This window comes from Rhea americana, unplaced genomic scaffold (genome assembly GCF_003343005.1).
Source record: "Rhea americana isolate MKP2758 unplaced genomic scaffold, rheAme1 scaffold_124, whole genome shotgun sequence".
NCBI lineage: Eukaryota > Metazoa > Chordata > Aves > Rheiformes > Rheidae > Rhea > Rhea americana.
Genome location: NW_028185306.1, coordinates 1,806,649 through 1,826,649, shown reverse-complemented (window position 1 = coordinate 1,826,649; position 20,001 = coordinate 1,806,649). Strand labels below are relative to the sequence as shown.

At 35.8% G+C, this 20,001-nt stretch overlaps 1 protein-coding gene across 1 annotated transcript in view; it reads left to right on the top strand.

The window, feature by feature from the left end:
* Window positions 1-20,001, top strand: part of SLC4A10 (solute carrier family 4 member 10) — a 99,946-nt gene that overhangs the window by 59,621 nt on the left and 20,324 nt on the right. The window contains exons 9-15 of the mRNA XM_085325902.1: window positions 257-344; window positions 858-1,004; window positions 3,000-3,100; window positions 4,511-4,685; window positions 4,871-5,004; window positions 6,155-6,400; window positions 18,127-18,232. Of these exons, the coding sequence (XP_085182028.1) occupies window positions 257-344; window positions 858-1,004; window positions 3,000-3,100; window positions 4,511-4,685; window positions 4,871-5,004; window positions 6,155-6,400; window positions 18,127-18,232 (997 nt within the window). The remainder of the gene's footprint in view (window positions 1-256; window positions 345-857; window positions 1,005-2,999; window positions 3,101-4,510; window positions 4,686-4,870; window positions 5,005-6,154; window positions 6,401-18,126; window positions 18,233-20,001) is intronic.

Below are 20,001 nucleotides of genomic sequence, written 5' to 3'. Positions count from 1 at the left end.
GAAGGACTGGAAGAACTGTACCATAGTACAGTTTTTACGGCACTCAGCTAAGAAATGGAAAGCCAAAATTCAAATTCTTGCTTCTAATCATATAAACAATCTAAAGTCTGCTTTAAGTCTAAGTTTTCACTAGAGATTATGTAGAATATTTGTCTTATAGGTTCTTCTAGTCTAGCTTTTAAATAAGTCTGCACCATGCATAGATGCTTTCAGCTATCTATTATTTACCGTATTTTTATTTGACATTTACTTACAGGTTTTTGTTTATTCTTCTTGGACCATTGGGAAAAGGGCAACAGTACCATGAGATTGGAAGATCAATTGCAACACTAATGACAGATGAGGTATTTCTGTATTTGTGACTTGGTTTTAGTCATTTTGTACTGACTGAAGAAGTGTAATAGGAAATCTCCAGTACAGAATCCGCCAACTGAAAATTAGCTAATCTTTCTGAAGGAACCCTRCAGAAGGGTCATGTTCATTGCATAATTTTGTAACTGCTGAGATAATGCTGCTGTAAGGAGATACAAAATGAGAGATATGATTCACATGCAAGGAGCAGATACCTTTACTGAGAGGTTTCCATTTTACACAGTTATGTTCCAGTGGAATTAACTTCATTCTAAACTGTAAAATATTTAGGACTTTTGACCCTCCCCAAGTGTGTTTTTGCATGGCAGATACTTTACCAGAAACCAGTTAGTTGAAGCTGTGATTGTTTCCTTTCCTTTCCTGTCCTGTCCTGTCCTTGGGAAATACATAAGCTGCATTCCATGTAAGAGAAAATTACATACGAGTGTTGTTTCCCTATCTGTTTTTCCATCCCACATACATACACTTCTCTTCTTTAATTGCAGGTATTCCATGATGTTGCTTATAAAGCAAAAGACCGCAATGACTTGGTTTCTGGAATTGATGAGTTTCTTGACCAGGTTACAGTTCTCCCTCCTGGAGAATGGGACCCAACAATTCGAATAGAACCGCCTAAAAATGTTCCCTCTCAGGTATGTACATGATAAAATTCAGGTACTTCTAAAGGTTTTGATGAGTTTTTCCTGTGTAAAATTAAATTATATTATTTCTCACTTATTGCAGAGTGATAACAGTCCTTTGTAGTTCAGTAGCAGGTGTCTCTTGAATGGAGACCGATAGTTATATCTGAAGGGGTAAAAAGTCATAAGCATCTCTGGTTACTTTGTGAAACAACTGTTGTTTGCTTTTTTTCTAAGTTTATTGCTACATTTTAGTTTGCTGAAATTAAAAAAAACACTCCAATGCCCATGTCCATGAGTGCTTACTTTCCTACAAGTGCACAATTTTCATCAGAAGATAATTCAAAAAAGCACAGAGATTAAAAGTTTTTTTTTTAATATATAGTATTACGTGATTGTGTCTAAATATTTAGCATGGGATATTACAGGACTCTAATTATTCACTCATCTCTTCAATCGTTATTTATTCTTCTGTTCTTTGATTATGCTTGTAGTACATTTTGAATTTGCTCTTCATTTTGGTTAGAAAGTACCCATAAAACATGAGATTTGATATTTTTTAGTTCTTTTGGGTAGATGATCCTGCTTATGCTAGCTTACCAGTGAAGTCAAAATGCGGTGCCCACTTAAGAGCAAGAAATGATTGAACGTACCTGGCTTGCTGCTCTTTGAAATATTTTCTTATATAGGATTTTCTTTGATCAGTTCTTTAAACAAAGTTCTACTCTTTCCCTGTAGCGGAGCTCCTCTACTGCTTATTAAAAAAAATGTGTTGATGAAGCTTGCAATACAATGTAAATATGTAGTCTTTCAACTCTCAGATCCTGGATCCAGTGCATTAAATCTTGGCACTTAAATGTACATTGGCATGTAAATTTTTCCATGAGTTCAGAAAGTTGGGAAAATGAAAGAGACTTGGAGAGGTGCCATGTATAAGATTTAGTGTTTAGTTTATCTCTGTGATTTTAGTTTATTATTCAGAGCGGTGGAGATACCTGTGTGTTTAAAAGAGATATATTAATTATATACTTATGTGTCTAAATTTGTGTCTGTTATAAATGTAAATTTATATATAGTATTAATGTATGCATACGTGTTACAAATTATGACTTTATTATACAATTTGTATTGGAGGTATAAAATAAAATCATCAGAAACTTTAAACTTGAATAACGTGAAAATGCATCTCAGTAACTATTAGTTACATAGCTTCAGTAATATGGAGCTCAGCACCTGTCCTGTATGGGTAGATAAATATGTGATTATTCTGCAATGATTGCATCTATATTAGTACATTAGTTCACACCAGGAGTGTGTGCTGGAAGCAGATTTTCTAATCCTGTAGTGTATCTAATCGCTTTRGATGAACCCAGATTGGAAGATGTGCTCCAGGAGAGCTCCTAATGGGTTCAACCCAATGTGACGTTCAGTCCGCAGGACTAAACTAGAGCTAGTCAGAAGCTGAAGACAAATACGAAGCTGGGATGTGTATAGGGTGGACATCAGGTCCATAGGGTGTAGACAGTACCAGCTGTTTCACTCTACTGGTCTACTCCTACTGGACTGACCTACTTCCCAGTGTGAACAGAGCAATCAAGGTGCATGCTGTGGTGGCCATGGTGCTGTCAGTACTCCATCTAATGAGCTTCAAGTAGCTTGTGTAGGTCAAACCGTTTTCACTGAGGGCAGTGTTGCTCAAACTTCAGAAACACTGTAAATCACTGAGAAACAGTTAAATGCCGTTCCCTATTCTTTCATTTGAGTAGCTTTTCCTTGATCTTTTCACCTCTTTCTTTTTGAAGATAGTAAACTACATTCAAATAGCAGTCCTGGCAGAAAAAGAAAAAGTGGAACTATAATTCTGTTAATGCATTTTTCACTCACTTCATRAATTGGAAGTAGAAGGATACTGCACAAAAGGAAAATAGTTATCACTTGCCCATTTCCTTTGTGAAAATTGTATTTTGATTGTTAAAGATTGTGACCAGTATTTTTTCCTTCTATTAGGAGAAGCGTAAGATCCCAGGAGTGCCAAATGGAACTGCAGCTCATGGAGATCCAGAACAACCTGGCGGACACTCTGGACCAGAATTGCAACGCACTGGAAAGTTAGTGAAAACTTGTTTTATGTACAAAATCTTCTAAGTGGTGTGCTTTAAGGAATTAAAATCATCTATTCTTTCTCAAATGATATATGGTATATACCTTGTATGGGGTTCTTTCAAGTATTATTCCTGATTTGTATACCTGSTAGTTTAAAAAAGACAATACTCAATAATTTACAGAGAGGGGGGAGAAAGAAAGATTTATGTTTTTACATTGCATTTATTGCACGCTCCTTTCTCTATTGTTTGTAAAGGTCAGAGCTCTGGTAGACTTGATTCATGTCTCTTGTTTCTGTACAGCATGAAAGAAAAGTTGTGAATAGTTTTTTTCCCCATATACTATAAAAGCTTACAACTATTCTATTGTTGAAACTTCTGGATTACGAAGTGCTGGCATTTCTTTTTTGCCTCATTAAGCCACAATATGTCCTGGAACATAAGGCTACTGTTAACATAGTGACTACAATACGCATACATCTGAAAGCAGAATATGGCCCAAGGAATATATATGCTCTGTCTTCCAATATGGTGTGTTGTTCTAAGCGCATCAGCTGCCAATGGTCACCTTAGTGCAGTATCATCATGCTGGTAGCCATGTGCTAGATATTTCCTTTTATTTGCTGCATCTTGATATTTAAATATCATTCCTACCTGCGTAAGGCTAAAGATTAGACTGCAATGTTGGTATATACAGAACAGTAGCGGGGGAGGTGATGGCAATGTGGCTTTAAGCCATTCTTTATCCTCACTGATGAGCCTGGTATTGTCGACTTGAAGGATCATTCTAATATTTAGGAGGTGGTAGCACTTAATCTTTCTCATACCCCAATGACATCTGATCCTTTGGGTGCCTGAGGGAAAAAAAGCATTGTGGAATATTTACTTTAACTTTACGGTGTACTATAAGGACTATCTTTTCCTAATATTTGCTTATATTTAGATAGTATAAATGATAGAAGACAACAATTCTTGTCCTGGGAAAATTATGGCCTACATTTAATTCTATTATCTAATGTACCTAGGAAATGATTCTAAAGTAAAGAACATGAAACACACTCCCTAGAAAATTTATATGGGCAAGCAAACACTTCAATAGCTGTCTGATTGAACAAATACAAAGAATTATTTCAAGGAGAARTGTAGGCACACAAATGGCAAGGGTTTTGTGCATGGGAATAAACAACTATCCAGAAGTTGCTGAATATTTTGTAAAAAGAAACATGGAAATTAATTTGTTCTAAAACCACAATTTACTGATTACACTTATCAAGACAGAGTTTCCAGAAATTTTCTTCTAGGGAAGGATGAACTGGCATTTGATCGAATAAGYGTTGATACTCCTCCTTTAAAGAGAGATAATGGAAGAAAATTCAGTCAGATTTTTTCATGAATTTAATCTCTTTTATTTTTTAGATTTTTTGGAGGATTGATTTTAGATATAAAAAGAAAAGCTCCCTTCTTCTGGAGTGACTTCAGGGATGCTCTCAGTCTACAGTGTCTGGCATCGTTTTTGTTTCTCTACTGTGCTTGCATGTCTCCTGTCATCACGTTTGGTGGTCTGCTGGGAGAAGCTACTGAAGGTCGTATAGTATGTGTTAAATCTGAACTCTTTAAACAAACTTACTTTCCTAGGTTTGTGGTTAGTATCTTCTTGCTATTGCATGAGTCACCTTTAAATATTGGTGTTTGAATGTTTAGAAGGCTACGAACTAAAACACTGGACAAAAGCCCCGTTTGAAAATTTATGGAAACTTCTCTTTGTATCATACTCAGAGTGCAATAGAATCGCTGTTTGGAGCATCCATGACTGGAATTGCCTACTCTCTCTTTGGTGGACAGCCTCTCACTATACTAGGCAGCACAGGACCAGTTTTGGTGTTTGAGAAGATCTTATTCAAATTTTGCAAGTGAGTGAAGTATCTGTATTTAAAATTTAAGACATATTTCTCAGTGTAATGGCTAAGTGTATATGATTAAATAACACTTATAGATTCCTTAGTAGCAGGAATAAGATTTCTCATTGRTTTGTTTGCACACTGTTCATGGGTGAGATTGTGATGGACATTTTAGCTAAGGCGTTCTTAAGCAAAACTAAAACCAATTGATCCCAAAGGGCCAACAGCTGTGGAATAAGATCAGGAAGTTTGTTTTGGGGTGCACTGCTTAGACTTTCAGAATCTGAAAATTTTGCAGTGACTGGCACCAAGTGTAATACAGTGCTTGGGATTTTTTGTTCTTTTTTTTAAGCTCTTATGAAAGGAATGCAGACTTCAAAATAAATTTGTATGGTGTTTCCTCCTCTAAGATGATACATTTAAAACCACATTTATGCTAACATACTATACATAACATACCACAACGCTGGTAAAAACTGTGCCTGCCTCCTGGCAACTGTTATGCTTTTCCAAGGTCCTTTCTGCTTTTCAGCCTCATTGCTGTGACTGGGACTACTGCAGGAGGAGAAATGTTGGTAGAGCAACATCTCCTAAACAGTGCAGAGTAGGATGGCCTGTTCAGCTTCCCAAGAGCTCTTTATTATCAYCTTCTTGTACATCTTTCAACTCTTGATTATAATGTCATCCAAAGTATTTGGAGCTCTATCATATGCAATAAAGCACATAGGATTTTGTTGAGAGGGGAACATCTATCAAAGAAATAGGAACGAAAAGACATTTTCCCTGACCTGGCATTTGCTGGTTTTTATTTTAGCTAGTCATGCAGCCTAAAAAGAAACTGGCAGGTGTTGGCTGTTTACAAGGCGATCGTATGGGTGAAAGGAGCGGGTGGACCTTCTGCACATGATGCTTATGGCCACTCAAAGCTGCTTGCTCACTTTAGTGGAAATGGAGCTCTTTGTCTCTCCTTACTTGGGAGGACAGATCAGGTTAGGAGCTGACTTAAAAGCATCTTCAGTTCATGATAACAGAACAATTTCTGARTCAGACTGTTCCTAGAATCGCACATCTAGACAAAGGAAATTCTGAAGTTGCCTCCTCTACATCTAGAAAACAATGACTTGACAGATGATAAACTATGTTTAATTTTGTTTTTCTTTAGAGAGTATGGGTTGTCATACCTTTCTCTGAGAGCTAGCATTGGGCTGTGGACTGCAATCCTGTGCATCATCCTTGTTGCAACTGATGCAAGCTCCCTAGTTTGTTACATTACCCGGTTTACTGAAGAAGCTTTTGCTTCACTTATCTGCATCATTTTCATTTATGAGGCCTTAGAGAAGCTATTTCATCTCAGTGAGACATATCCAATCAACATGCATAATGATTTGGATCTACTGACTCAATACTCGTAAGTAAGATTTCTTCTGTTAACCTGAGGGGTTTTTTCATAGATTGTTTTCCCTGTGRGGAACACAACCAGTGACAGCAGGAAAAGTTCATGATAGTTGTAAACTTTCATGTGGAAGAACTTAGTTTGTCTATAATGCAGAGTTGAAATGTAGAGATTTTTATTTTGCTTTTTTCTTAGCTGTTGAGCTGGGCATGATTCTAGCATGTAATTGTAGTTAGTGGTGCTATGCTTACAGGCTGGAATCTTAARTAGAAAAAATCTTGTCTTGGAGTTTTAGAAAGCTTGCACATGAAACTGGGGAATCGTAGAATAAAAAATAGGGCTAAATGAGACTTTAGTTTTAGTTATTTATTCACATTTTTGTCCAACTATGTGCAACTCAATGATCTCTTACTGTAACTTAAGTTGATACTTTAAAATATTTTTGAATGGTCATGCAGCATGTTTATATCATATTTATCTGTTAATTTTTTCAAATTGAAATATCTTAAATATGATTATATCCTAGAAAGGATATAATTTCAATGCATCTCCTTTGTGTTATTCTCTATGACAGTAAAGGTTCAAGCTCCAAGAACTGAAATGATTGGAATTATTTGGTGCTTCTCAGCAATGACTGATTTTGTCAAAATCAAATTTTTCTTAATAAAAAGATTTTTTTATATGACTCTATTTAAGTAACTTTGCTTTACTGTTGAGTTTTGACAAGGAGAATTTGGATAAGAGTTATTCTAATTGGGGAATAAAAGAGTGAATTACTTTAATGAGGATAGTTTCATTTAGAAATAAAAACCTCAGACTTCCTTCTGTGATATGAGAACAAAAATATCCTTCTAGTAAAGGACAAGATCCTCATGTGGCCTGAAGCCAAACAAGCCTGGTCATCTAAGCAACTAAAATATCATTAAAAAGCATTTTCAGAGGTGATCGTCCTCCAGAAATGTGTTTGTTTTTTCACTGAACCCAGGTGAACCCTCTGCATGAGCCAGGAGGGATCCAAAAAGAACAATGCTTGAATGGGGTCCACGTTTTCTGTTCACTGGAAAAACAGGAGTGTCTCAATCAAATGTCTCATTTGCATTTTAAGCTGGGAAGAACAAAACACAGTGGCAGAGAAAACATTTGAGCTTTGTGTATGGTATCGTTACTAGAAAAATAGGTAGTAAGTCCCAAATCTAAATGCATATTCTATACATTATAAGACAAAACAAGTTCAATTATAGAAATTACATTTCTGCTCTCGTATGCTCTCTCATCATGCTGAAAGAATAATATACTCTCTGTAATCATTTAATCTGTGGACAAAGGAATACTAATTCGAAGCAAAGGCAATATACATACAGTATRCACTGTGCATGCGGTTGAGGTTATATCCTGGTCTCATTTTACTTCRCTTCTGTGAAAACAATATTTCACTTTAAAGAGCCTTATGTAGCACAGTGTTGTTCATTTTTTTTTCCTTTGTCACGTCAAAGTAGTCATGTCAAAGGTACACAGAATCTGATGTTCTTGTACAGTTTTGAAATATTCTAGGGAGACAAAGTTTTATTCAGGCATCATGTTGCAGACAGAGCTGAGATGTTAAAATTTTAACTTTTTCATTCAGTCCAATCTTCTCAAATGTTCCAGAGTCAGACAAGCCTACTGGCAATGCTTAAAAATTTATCTGTTATTAACTTTGAATACAAAAGAAAAGCATTTAWTTTTTTTTAATCTTGTGCTTAATATTTTCTTTTGGTTCAAGGATTTTTTGAATGGGTTGAATGATTTATCTAAATCATTCCAAAAGCATTCAACCTCTTTGGACTGAGACAATATGAAGAAAAAGTATATACAYGACCATTTGAAATAAAGGTTAATGAAAATAGCAATAGTCTGGAATATGTCTTTGAAATAACATATGAGAAAAACAGACATTCAGTGTACCAAATCATGAAATCAGCACTATATTTCAATTATGTATGCTTTTCCAAAGTTCCAGAACTCTATATGTTTCTTCAGTCCTTATCTTCCTGAAAAAAGCTTTCTGAGTTTGTTTGCTTCCAGGTAAATGGAAACAACTCTTCCCCCTTACTTTTCTTTATCTTTCCAAGGAAAARTCAAGTCTCTCCCTTCCTTCCTCGTCCCAAAGAACAGTTGTGTTCTCTTAATGGTTTCTTTCCTTTAGCTGTTTTCCTATTTCCAGGAGGACTTTGAGGGAATGATTTCTTCTCCCTCTCTCTGAAAATTGATTTTTCCTTTCCCACATSTCTGTAAACATTTTCATCTGGTATCAGCCTTCTCCATCCATCCAGCTTACCAGTGAAAATGGCTTCAGAAAGTTACTGCTGCTGCCACGGTTCATTCTGTGTAGGGAGCCAGGAACAGCTTCTGCCACCCTCAAGCCCCRTTGAAATGTCTGTACATGTGTGTCTCAGTTCCAAAAAGATCAAAAACAGGAACAAGAGTAAGTTCCATATAATCTTTTGAAATAAAAATTTCATTTTTTTTGTACTTGAAGTTGGAGAATATTGCTTTCATGAGGAAGAGAAGCTTATTATACTGCATCTGACCCCAGTCCTTCTAGTTGTAGTTTAAATCGGTAACAAACTTGGGCTGAAACTGGTCCTGTCCTTAAAGGACCAGCATACTTTGTTACAGAAGCTAATTAGTATCTGCTGTTTTGCTAATTAAAACAGCTGTTTGCATTTTTCTCTTTGGGGATTTTAAAGACAAGTTTTTAATTGTTAGTAAAGCCTTGTCAGTTCTTTAATTAGCAATAGATGAACTTCAAAAGGTTGAGCAACTTATTTCTCTTCAGATACTTAGCCAAAGCTTATATAAAACTTTATCTTGGATCTGCAATTCTGTGCTAGAAAACTTATACTGTAAAATTCCTAGGATATCTAGGATGTCGGTTTCCTACTCCAGGAGAAGAAGATAYATAATTCATGGTACTGTGTATATTTGGCCCAGGACTCCTGTCTTCTCCCATGGGCTTTTCCAGGACACTCTGTTCTCCATAGGTACTCTGTCTGCACCCCAGTACCATTGTTTGCCTGGTGGGACATTAACTTGACCCAGGAGTCACTGGCTTGCTATTAGTACAGCTACTGGAGTACTAAAAAGCCAAAGAAAAGGGACATTTTAAACGCTCATTCATATTTCAACTAGATTTGACCATATTTCAAGTGACAAAGAAACTCCATTCTGTAGTTTGGGTAGATTTGACTTCTGTCATATATTAACTTTTGCAAAAGAGAATCTTTAAAAGACTATGATTGTCTAAAAAACTGTATTGCACATATTTTGTCTTATCATTACAGGAGCCATTACTAGTATCTCCCATAACAAGCCTTAGAAGACTATAGAAAGAGCACATACGACTTTTTTTTTTTAATCAGTCAGAGCCACATATTTGAAAATCCATTGAAAATCCTAAATGATTTCTTAAAAACTCACCTTTGCCAGGTAGAATATATGCTTTTGTCTTTATGTTACAGAATTCCATTTCAAAAAGACAAAAACATCTTTTGTTGTATGATCTAATTAATGTAAATCTACTATTACTATACACTTTTTAGTCTTTTTCTTTATTATACTTTGTTACTTTGTGTTGAAATGTTGGCTCTATGGTTAACTACTTAGAGGCAAATTGATTCAGCATCCATATATGAGATTTTAAAATACCATCTTTAGTATATGGGTAATACTCACACTTTCTAGTAATGAATAATAATACATTTAAGAGCTATATCAAAGGAGAACAAGTATAATCTGATTTTCAGTGTGGTACTGTGCTTCAGCTGTGTGTGTATGTGTGTGTTTTTTTTAAGATGCATTGTTTTGAATGAATTTAAATACAGTATTACTTGTTTGTTAAATAAAATACATACACTTTTTGATCTGGGCTTATTTATTTATTTATTTATTTTTAAAGCTGTGACCTTTTTGTATTTGTCATGCCATTAGCATTTGTAGGTTGGCATAGCAACTCTTTTTATTTCTGCACTCTCCTCCTCCGGCTTTTTCCTACTCCTGCAGCAAATACATCTCCTTTTAGTGAATTCTGTGGAACACTGATGCATAACACTGATGCATTTAGGTTTTAACGTGTACAGTAAGTACTAAGATATGATTTTTACTAGGAAAGGAAACCTCTACAACTTACTAGTTAAAAAATACAAGTTTTCAAAAGCAAAACAAAATAAACATCTTGGATGAAAGGAATATTATTTAGGAAACAATCTAGTCTTTACAACACAAGCATTTTAAGACGGTTGTCTTTGAATGCAGAAGATAAGTTATTTCTCTGGATGAGGTTGCTCTGTTCTTGGGACTTTACATATCTTAAGGTTTTTGTTTATTCTTTTTTTTCCCAAAGTGATGAATTCGTGTTGTTTTTAATAATTCTTTACCAGAAGTTATTCAATTATTAACAGATTACATTGAATAATTTTAAAGTGATTTCTTGGCATAGTAATATGCATATTACAATCTGTCTTGGTATTGACATGCACTTAAGAATTAGAAGTAGAAAATCCCACTCTTTGATGTAATTAAGGAGCCAAGATCATGTCAATCTCAATGTCTTATGCAGGCTATAGAAACCATTGAGTCTAGAAGGTATTGTAAAAATTAGTTTTGTGCATACCACTGTTTGCACAAGCAAATTTGTCTTTCATTAGCTATAAAACTTAATCTAAATTTACTAAATTAACTTAAAAGATTAGAAATTAGTATTTACATTTGAAAATAAAAAAAATATATTTACTTAATCTAAATCTACTAAATTTGGTCTACTGTTACTACATGCAAATTGTATTGTTTTATACCTTGTATTCCTTGAGCTTCAAGTGGAATGAAGGAATGAATAGAGTCAACGATTATAAGCATATCAGAAAGTCACTTTGGTTTATAGGGATTTCTTGTTACAGTCTCAGGTATGTAAGTTAATTCATGTTAATGTAATGATTTCTTTGAATTCAAATATGAATGTAGATTTTTTTTCCTCATTCCTTACAGTCTTTTTCTATAATCAAGTAACTGTTATATCCTCTATCATTAACCATATGGATTTCCCTGTTCCCAGAATCATGCAATTCTTATGATGAAGTGCAGTTGCTGGTTTCTTTTGCTCCATGTCAAAACCTTGAATTCTTTTTATTTATTTATTTATTTATTGGGAGGATATCTCTGTCCCTGCCCAACACAGTGGACTCATTTTTGTGTTTCTCTTTCCATTGAGTCCAATAGGTGCCCGTCCTGCTTCATTCTTTTTACTCTCTATCGCCCCAGTTTAGAAAAGGATCTCCTTGCTAAGCAGTTCTCTACAGTATTTAGTTTGTAATTGTTAACCAGTCAACACCAGGACTTCAAAATCTAAGAAGGTTTGTGTAAAATCCTTGGGTTGTTGGGTTGTTTTCTTACAGCATCTTTGTGTGTATACACTACATTCTTCGAGCAGTTAAAAATCATACTGGCCACATCACATGTGCAGTGTATCATCCCTAAACCCCTATTATACTGAATCTTTTTTCCCAGGTAGATGACTTTTTATTATTTATTTATTTATTTATTTATTTATTTTCCCTTGGAAAGGATGAGAACTTAGTGAAAGCTTTCAGATGAATTGTCAAAACAAAGAATGCTTCCCACGTAATTACACTACTTTTTTGCACATTAGGCTCTATGTAGGACTGTTACATGCTATGGATGCATAGAGTGTGTTCTACACCAGAGAACAAATAAGGACTAACTGTTATGAATGATAGGCAAGGTTAACAAAACTATAATGTAATTATGCATTTGTTTTGCACTTTCCCCTTGACAAAGCAACATTTATCCTTCTGCTATGCTATAAAAAGAAACCTGATTTTTGGGGATTTCTTCACTGTTACATCAATTTTACCCCCAGATTTATCTATGTGTATATATGAAATTGTTGTGTTAAATGCATCATCAGATGCTTTTATAGACTCTTCTGATTTCCTCCTCCATTTCGCAGACTAAACTGAATATAGTCAAATACCCACTGATGTTCATGATTGGCGGAGATGGGCTACAATAAATTAAAAACTTAATGGTCTAATTCAGTATGAGAGATCACATGAATAAATAAAGAAAAATCCCCATCTTACCATGACAGTTATGCTTTGAAAGCATTTTGTGAACTGAAAATAGAACTTGACTGACAAGTCTATTTCCCACCAGCATTAACTATTTTATTTCCAGTCTTTTTCCGCCAGGACTTTGGCTTCATTGCTATCAATATTGACATGAAGAGGAATATGATAAATATAATGCTAGGGACATACGGGTGTTGTAGGTATGGAATGACAGAGAAGATGAGGCTTATGATACTGCTGTTATCTCCTTCCTGTAGCAGCTATTACATGAGATTACATGAGATCTGCAAGTGCCCATAGCATCCCTGAAAATGATATATTTGGAGACAACCTAAAAATGCATGGCATTCTGCTATTTGTGAGCCTTCCTTCAATGTTGTAAATGCAACATAAGCAATGCTTATGCATATGTTCTAACACATTACTGTTAAATTAGTGATGTTGCCTTCCTTTCTCATACCATGTTCTTATTCTGTCTGTTATGTTACAGTACGCAGCAAACCCTATACAGCATACTCCCTTTCTTAGGGAAAAAAGCCTTTCTACTCATATAACCGAATGTGTGTTCTCAAATTCAATGAGATATAGTGTTTAAACAAGCACGTTTTATAACTTATTTTTCATACTTGCCTTTTAATATAATATATATTCATATTGAACAAATCTCATTCTCTAACTTAAGTGAGCTAAAAAGAGGTCTTGCTGTTCTAGGAAGAGGAAATGTTATGTTGGCTTATTATGAAAAAACTGCAGTTACACCTTTTATTGGCCAGATCTTTGGGTAGGATAAAGAGCTATACAGCTGGCAGCATGCGTATGCTGGAAAAAATGGTGCTCCAGAATGGTGCAGTATGAGTTGAACACACTTAAGCTGTAAAATGGCAACTGCTTATGGCTGAGTGGCCATAAGGCTTCCAAAGGAACTTCACCATTTAAGTGTGTTTTACTCACAAAAATACTGGATGAGATCCTTGTTGCAAGCTTTTAAGTTAGCTCTAATGGCAGTGGAATTGGCTAGTATTTGCTGTTAATACCTTGCTCGTTTTTTAAATGCCTAGGGAGGAGATAGTGCATGACAGGTCAAGGAATGTCATAAGCACATGGTGAAGAACAAGCCTGAGGAACTGTATGCAAGAGATGGGAATGAGAGGGATTCCCCTGCAGGACCTATGATAATTTAATAAGTTTCTTGTTTTACAGTAAAACAGGAAAGTATAGTCAAGATTGAGTATTTTGAGTACAGAACCTTTCACAAGACTAGTTGTTGGGCAACAACTGGGTTTAGAAATATTTTGCATTTTGTTGCTTACCTACAAAAGAGGAAAAAACTCAACTTATTTCGCATATGAAATACCAGGTTTGTATTTTCCAAGCCTTTATTCATTTTCACTGTGTCCAAAGGAAGAGGGATAACATAGACAATCTTTTTGGTGCTAGCTATCCCCTTGGGGAAGAGAAAAGGACACTGCTGGTTATTTGAGATGTCCTGAAGCTGCTGTTGTCAAATCTTACCTTATACTTTGAAAACAGGACAAGATGTATAGGAAACGTTGCACACAGTGAAGTTATGTTGGCTACCTCAAGTTATGAAACTTGTGAAACTTAGACTTAGAAAATAAAAGCAAAAAGAGCTAGGAAAAATGAGGGAAAAAATGTGAGGAGGCTAGGATGGCGCAGAAGGGAAGGGGGTGACATCAGGGCCTACACTGTAACAGTCTGGTGTTGAAGATTTAATTGACRTCTTCATCCTCCTCTGAAAGAGAGAGGTACAGGCTCACAGGGATAGCAGTGCATTAGCCAGCTGTAAAACTCATTCTTTCTCATCCACCTGTGTTTCCCATCCTGATCTGCCAATGATTTCTTGAACACCTTGGAAGATAAAAAGGGCATAATGCCTCCTTACTTTGATTATTTTTGTAGCTAGCAGCTTAGGGCCATTATTTTCCTGTTACTTCTCCTTTTCTCAGTTCTGATCTTAAAACAGTCTTCATGCATGTACTGGAGATTGTGTTGTCTGAAGTGATTTAGTCAATCAGTTTTATAAGGCACTTTGCGATAGGCTATATAGGACATTTGAACATCCTAGATGAAAGCTTCTTCACTGCAAGCTCCACCAACCTCTGCCTTGTTGCAAAATAAGGATATGTTAGATATAGAAGGGAATGACCTACACCTGATATCTAGGGCCATTTTAGATATCATATCCTACAGATGATGTTTCACAGAGGCATGAGTAACTGTCTCAAATGTGTGCCAACTCAGCACGGGTGTCATAGATACCATGGGGTATCTAAAATGTCACCCGTATTTAGACATCTGAATTGTTTGCAGGAATTCAAAATGTCTTGCAGTGACCAGAAGTGCAAAGATGTGAAAAAGAATTGTTCTGTCATCATTCTGATGAAGCATGTATAGCATGAGATTGATACTGGAGATTTTTATTATTTATTCTTTCTTTGCTGTAATGACACCTTTATTTTTGCCATAATGACCATGTGAAATTCTTTCCTGTCTTTGTTTTAGCCATGAATAAAGTTGTTTCTTCCTGTCTGTGCTGAAGGAGAATTAAAAATAATGAATCTTTCTGTATCTTTTAACATAACAAAGATGATTGACTCCTTATGACTGAAAGGCATGGGAGAATGTTGCTCAGTTCTTACTGTATTTGGAGCTGAATGTGAGAGTGTAATTGTATGGTGTACATGTAGTTTCTTGCTGTTTGATGCGAAAGGAGTATGAACTCCAAAGAGATCTCTTATATTGGGCAGGTGCTTAGCCCTTTAAACCTTTACAAGCATAGGGACTTAAGAACCTTTGAACTTTCAAGAGGCAGTAAATTTTTGCTTACTCCAACCTTAAGAGTTTTATCAAGAAAACAGAAATGTTTTAGTTGTTCACAATTCACTGTATTTTACTTCTTGTCCTGAGAGCTGACCTCTCCATTACAGTAAAAAATGGCAACAGAAGAGACTAACAGTTTAAAAAGATTAAAGTAGAAAGCCTTATTTTGCTAATGCAAGTTCATCCTTGTAGGTCAGTTGTATTTCGGAAATAGTCATTATTGCAGCAATTTCATCTGCTATGAAATGTCACCTTGTGGTTGTTAATCCTAATAATTTATGTTCTGGGACTGAATGAGACCTCTGGTTGTATTTTCTAGGCTGGACAGAGATTGTCTTACTATCCGCTTTTTCTGTAGTGCTAGGCAATTAGCATGCTGGTGGAAGACAGTTATACCATGATAAAATGTCGTTGTTGCCAGAGGACATATTGTATTGAAAACAATACAGTATAATATTATGAACAGTGAGCTCATTGTTTAAAGAGATAGTACTTGAAATACCTTACTGTGTCCTTTAGCACTTCTTCAGCATCAAGGCAGTTTTAATAATTATTCTGTCCTGGTGATATTAAATAAATCAGGATAGTCAGAACATGCTCACTTTTCACACAGTAAACAACTACTTTGATTTTAATTTTACCTCTCTAGTAAAATACAGGATTTGATCTTTACAGTTAGGGCCTAATTTTGCACCCATTCAGTGACATAAGCTGTGACAGTGCAGGATGAAGATTTTGGTCTTTATGGGCTGAGTTTGTACATAAGATTTGCTGATGAATGATCTGCTGTCAGTAAATGCMTATGACACTTGATAAAGGCTAGATTGGAATGCTAATTCCCTGCAAAGGAGGAAAGTGCTGTTGATATAAGAATAAGCGGTGTGGATCTCATCAAAGGTGAATTACTTGAGCTATATTAAGTCATAGCTTCAATTGCCATGTTTCTGACTGTAAGGAACTAGAAAATAATAACTTCTCTAATGTTTAAATGTAACTTTGCAATTTGCAGCAAGTGTAGCTATATAATATAGTATTGGTGACATGCACAGTCTTCCCTTCTAGTGAGAAAGTGACTGTGATTGAACAGCCCACGTCACCTTGGCCTTCTGTAATCAAATCCCAATGGGCCATCGCCCAGCGTCTGGCCAGTCTGCGATCGGCGATGGACAAAAGGGGGCAGGGAGCTTCTGTGTTCACAGGAAACAATAGTAACCTGAAATAGCCACATCTGTATCGTTGCATGAACCTCAAATGTCCCCTTGCAATAACATAGACGTACTGTGTATTGACTTTACTATGCTACTTTAACTCACTATTAGTGACATGCTTCATTTAAACCATTTTGTAATATTTTTAACTACACTTTGAACACGCATTCATTCTGCACTTGGGGCCTGATCCAAAGCATGTTAAGTCTGCTTGAAAGATCCAGTAGACTTCAGTGTCTTTTGGCTCAGGCCCTCTGTTCCTCTGAATGCTATTGCTTTTTTTCTGTTTGGTTGGTTTTGTTCATGGGCTGTAAGGGTTTTTTTTCTTTCTTTTGTAAATAGCTGCATTTAAAATAAAACCAAAGAGTTGCACAAAGACAATCTGTATCTCTCTGTGTATATATATTAAATGCAGCTGTGATGTCACATGTATAGTATTGTAATGGAAATACAGTAGCGCTCTACTCATAATATAGATGGCAGAATTTCATATATGGAGAATATTACAAAGCTAGATAAGAATTTTCATCCTCATTTTGTGGACAGATAAACAGCTATAGAGAAAAGTGGTAGCTTAGTTAAGTGAATAAAATGATATTCCAGAGCTAGAAYGCAAATGTATGCCTAAAGACTCTCAACTCTGCAGGCAGAAGTTACCCTGGCCCCAGTTACTCCTGAAAACTTTATTGGAAAGGGGAATGCAGTATTATTTTGCAGCCATCATTAGCTAATTAAAATGCTGGCAGGAGAGAGAGTACCATAGATTTTTAAAGCAGGGTTAATTTAGAGAGAATTGCAAAGCAAACTTGGCATCTTGGAACCTACAGAATATCCTGCATATTTTGAAGGCCTTACCAAAGAAAAAGCCTCCCACAGTTGCTTCAGAGGATTTAAAGGCTTAATTTTGATTTTAAATTGCCTTTGAAGTGTTGTCCTCCCACACTGCCTCTTAACCTTTTGTATGTTAAAATGCACATTTTAAAATGAAAAGCATGCTTTTAAAGCAGTTGTGGGGAAAGGAAAAACAATGGATACAGAGCTTTAAGTGCTAGTGATCTTGCAGAGTCCTGATAGTTGGCCAGGGAGTTAGGCATTTTTTCGTTCAAAGACATTTTAAGAAAGAGAAAGGGACAGAATACAGTTTGCACTTGAGATATGTTTTGGCCTAGAGCTGTGCATAGTACCTAATCTCCACGGAGGAAAGTTTAGGTATTAGGGAGTGGAACAGCACTGGCACATTCTCAGTATTATGCTCTCAGTGAAACCTAGAGATATCAGTAGAATAGAACAAAACAGGAGGAAAAATTATTGTGAAGAGTGGTTATATATGTCACGTTACGTACTATATATGCATACACACTTCACGGCAAATTATACTCTAGCAATAGCACTAGCTACAGAATTACAACTGCTTCAAAGCATGCATTTACTGAATTAATTTAAACTAAAATTATATGGCAAAGTAGAGCACAATTTTAATATGTCATAATGTTGACAAATAATTTGGATTCATATGTGATACATCTTTTATTAGTAAGGAAAAAAATATTGTTTTTTGTCTTTTCAGATGCAATTGTGTGGAACCAGAACATCCTAGCAATAAAACCTTGCAATACTGGCATGACTACAATATATCTGCATCTGATGTGCCATGGGGGAACCTAACTGTGTCAGTAAGTGAAATACTGGGACCAATAAATAAAGGCACAAGCATAAATAATTTTATCTGTCCTACYGCAGCAAATATTATACTGAAAAAAATACTGCTCTATCTGTTTCTATATTTGTTCAAATAAAACCTATGAGATACTTCACTGAACAAAGATATTGACTTTGTAGCATTATCTCATAGCCTTTTGCTAGAATACTGTGCTGTCTTTGATAGTACATGTTAAAGCAAATATGTACATTTTGTGTCCCATTTTGAAAACTTCTTGACACACTAGCACAAGAGTTTGAGATCTAAACACATCAAGTGACAACGGATTTGTCCTAAATTCTGCCAGATGGCAAAACCAAAGTTTCCTTGGGTAGAAAGCCTCCAGAAGCTTTTATTTCCCTAAAACATTCTCTGGCTTTTCAGGCTGTAGTGGAGAGGAGGGAGGAGAAATGTAAAATTTCTGTTTGCTGACCAAATTTTTCTCTTTTCTAGGCCTTCGGTGTTATTTATGACTGAGTTATGTAAATTTTCTTTCAGAGTGGGAGGGGGAACAAATTGCAGATAGCTTGAGAGACATTGCATATGTAACTTGTTTCTAAATGATACACTGCTTTGACTAGGTATAAAGGATTTACTGCTTCAGATTTTCCATCTTTAAAGCACCTTTACAGCTTAATAAAAATGGCATTTTGAGGCGAGGTCACCGCTTTTTTTTTTTTCATAAAAAGATCATTTCATTACGAAGCCAAAAAGAACTTGGTACAAAAGACACAAAACTAGAGGAGCTTTTTCAAAACTAATTTGGAGTTAACATTTTCCTTGGCATAACCAAATGAAACTTTACAATGCCAATCCAGAAGACCATCTTCAGTGGATACTATTTTTTCTTTCAAAGGCAGAAATGCAGAAGAACAGGTGTTCTTCTTTCAGCAGTTAAGCAGGAACTATCGTCCATGACTGCTATGTCTAGATAGTAAGGACTTCTCCTCACCTCTGTTGGTGTCGCAACAGCACAGAAAAAGTTGAGAACTGCTGGCCTGAGGGATTCCAGCAATCTAGAATGCATATTCTCAAAATTTCAGCACACTCTAAGAGCATCTGTGCAGGGGCAGACTCCTCCTCTCACTTTCTCAGATCTCTGACAGTGTTTTTCAGAGTACATTTGCAGCTGAGGAGATTTAAAATAACAGATTTTGTTTTAACTATAAATGTAAAAGACCTGCTGAATTATATAAAACCCTTTAAAACTTCTCCTCAAACGCTTATTGCCAAAACTTGAGTTTACATGAGTAACAGCATAACTGAACAACTTTTCCCATGGGTCCCTATGGTTGTCAAATATCTGAATTTCTTCCTACTTGTATATATTCACTCTCTGCAAACATGTTCAGGAAACCTCAATTCTCATATTCTACTGAGATGTACTAAAATATTAGACATAGTTGTGTGTAATAATTTGGTCAGCCTAATTCCACTCTCTTACCTGTTGCTCAGTTCTTCCTGTTGCTTCATATGTCTGATTTATAAGTTACTTGCTAAAACCCAGGTTGATTAGGAAAGAAGACAAGCACTTTCTCTGAAAGACCACAGAAAGACCAGAATTTCTTTGGCTATCTAAGACAAACTGTGTGTGATCAGAACGTTAATACTAACAAAATCTATTTCAGTTAGTGCGTAGATGCCTATTGTTACCTGATTAAAATAATCTCTGTGCTGTGGGAACATCTAAGGTCTAGCTCAGGTCAGCACCAGTTTATCCTATTCTGGTTGCTGTGGTTGCTG